The 1,703-nt window shown below is 43.9% G+C and overlaps 1 protein-coding gene across 1 annotated transcript in view; it reads right to left on the reverse strand.

Moving 5' to 3' along the window:
• The window catches only part of MANSC4 (MANSC domain containing 4), an 11,827-nt gene that overhangs the window by 3,902 nt on the left and 6,222 nt on the right, over positions 1-1,703 (reverse strand). Inside the window, exon 3 of the mRNA XM_005871842.2 lies at positions 587-721. Within this exon, the coding sequence (XP_005871904.1) occupies positions 587-721 (135 nt within the window). The remainder of the gene's footprint in view (positions 1-586; positions 722-1,703) is intronic.

The raw sequence follows: 1,703 nt of genomic DNA on the forward strand, positions 1-1,703 counted from the left end.
AACTAACCTCCCTTGCTGGTCTGTTCGCCTATAACTGCCCTCCCCTGCCGGCCATCTTATGGCGGCCATCTTGTGCGAGGGTGTGATGGTCAATTTGCATATTACCTCTTTATTATATAGGATATGTAAGCCTTGGTGCACTCATTGCCCCTGACGTCCACCTTGGTAGAGTCTGTGTATGCAGTGTCTACGGGCCCCAGACTGCCAGTTAGCTTTCTTTTATTTCTTAGTGGTATCCTCAGCCACAACAGTAGAAATGCCTGCCTACTTTGGCTCCTAATGAGGGCTCATGTGATCAATGAAACATGATGCTTAACCTCTTGTTCAATCACTTGATTTGTTATCACCTGGGATAAACTCATCATTGCTGAACTTGTCATTGCTGAACATGCCAAACTAAAGGGAATTTCCTTTTAGTTTTCTATCTGGGATGCTAAAAACCTGTCTGCCTGAGTGCCCAGAGTTCACTGAAAAATAATGATTTAGGGATTCCTTTGTGGCTATTGCCAGCTAGTTTCTAGGTCACGTGCCTCTACTAGGATATTACCAACATTCTTCAAAATACAAACAGAATAGAGACCATTACCGTCCGTTACATTATATAAAATGGCACTGGTTCCAGGCTCCAATATGCAGCTTTCCAGCGTCGGGCAGTGGATATGGAGGCAGTTGACATTGTCGTGCATGGGATCGTGGTAGAAGACAGCCAAGTTACAGGCAACTGGAAGGGAACAGGCAAAGTATCTCTGCAGTGGTCCTGACTTCTGCCCCTTTGATGAGCTCTGAGAACATATTTCTTTCAAGAACATCGGATTCACATGTGAACTATAATAACTGTCCTCTTAAAAGAAAACACCTACTGATTTCTTCTAAGTCATCTTTCATATATTCCCTCCCACATGGGATCACCTAGAATCATTTCCCAATCCCATGAAAAATTCAATTGGCTACAAAAACTTCTGAGGATATGGGTATATATTCAGATTTCTAGGCGCAGTAGCCCTCTCAGAATGCTAAAGTACTGGAGTTCACCAGAGAAAGAAGTGGGAAAATGAAGTGACAACTGAATCAGAAGAGGGAATAACAGGAAGGGCAAAAATCGCAATGACTACATTACTAGGAGGGGCCAGATGGTGGGAAGGCAGCTGGCCTTGACCCTGACTGCAGGTGTGCTCTGGCCCTATGGTGCAAAAGCACATCCAATGAACAGCACAATCAGTGTCCTTCGGGAGTAGAGAGAGAAGAATGTCAGCATTTGGATTTTAGCAATTTCCCTCATGTTCAGAAGTAAATTGATGCCATGAGAAAATGCTGAGAAGGTACCGCCTCTCCCTGCCCACCCCCCGCTCCCTCAGTGAAGGTGTCTGGAATTAGAAGCATCTCTTAGAAGTACATTATTTGCTCATCTTATCTCCCTTTTTCTAAGTAAGATTACTCCTTAAAATATATGGTGTTACTGCTGGAAAACCTAAAGTCATATTTATTTTTTGTTTTGTTTTTTAATATATTTTATTGATTTTTTACAGAGAGGAAGGGAGAGGGATAGAGAGTTAGAAACATTGATGAGAGAGAAACATCGATCAGCTGCCTCCTACACACCCTCTACTGGGGATGTGCCCGCAACCAAGGTAGATGCCCTTGACCGGAATAGAACCTGCGACTCTTCAGTCCGCAGGCTGACGCTCTATCCACTGAGCCAAACC

Source organism: Myotis brandtii, unplaced genomic scaffold (genome assembly GCF_000412655.1).
Source record: "Myotis brandtii unplaced genomic scaffold, ASM41265v1 scaffold358, whole genome shotgun sequence".
NCBI lineage: Eukaryota > Metazoa > Chordata > Mammalia > Chiroptera > Vespertilionidae > Myotis > Myotis brandtii.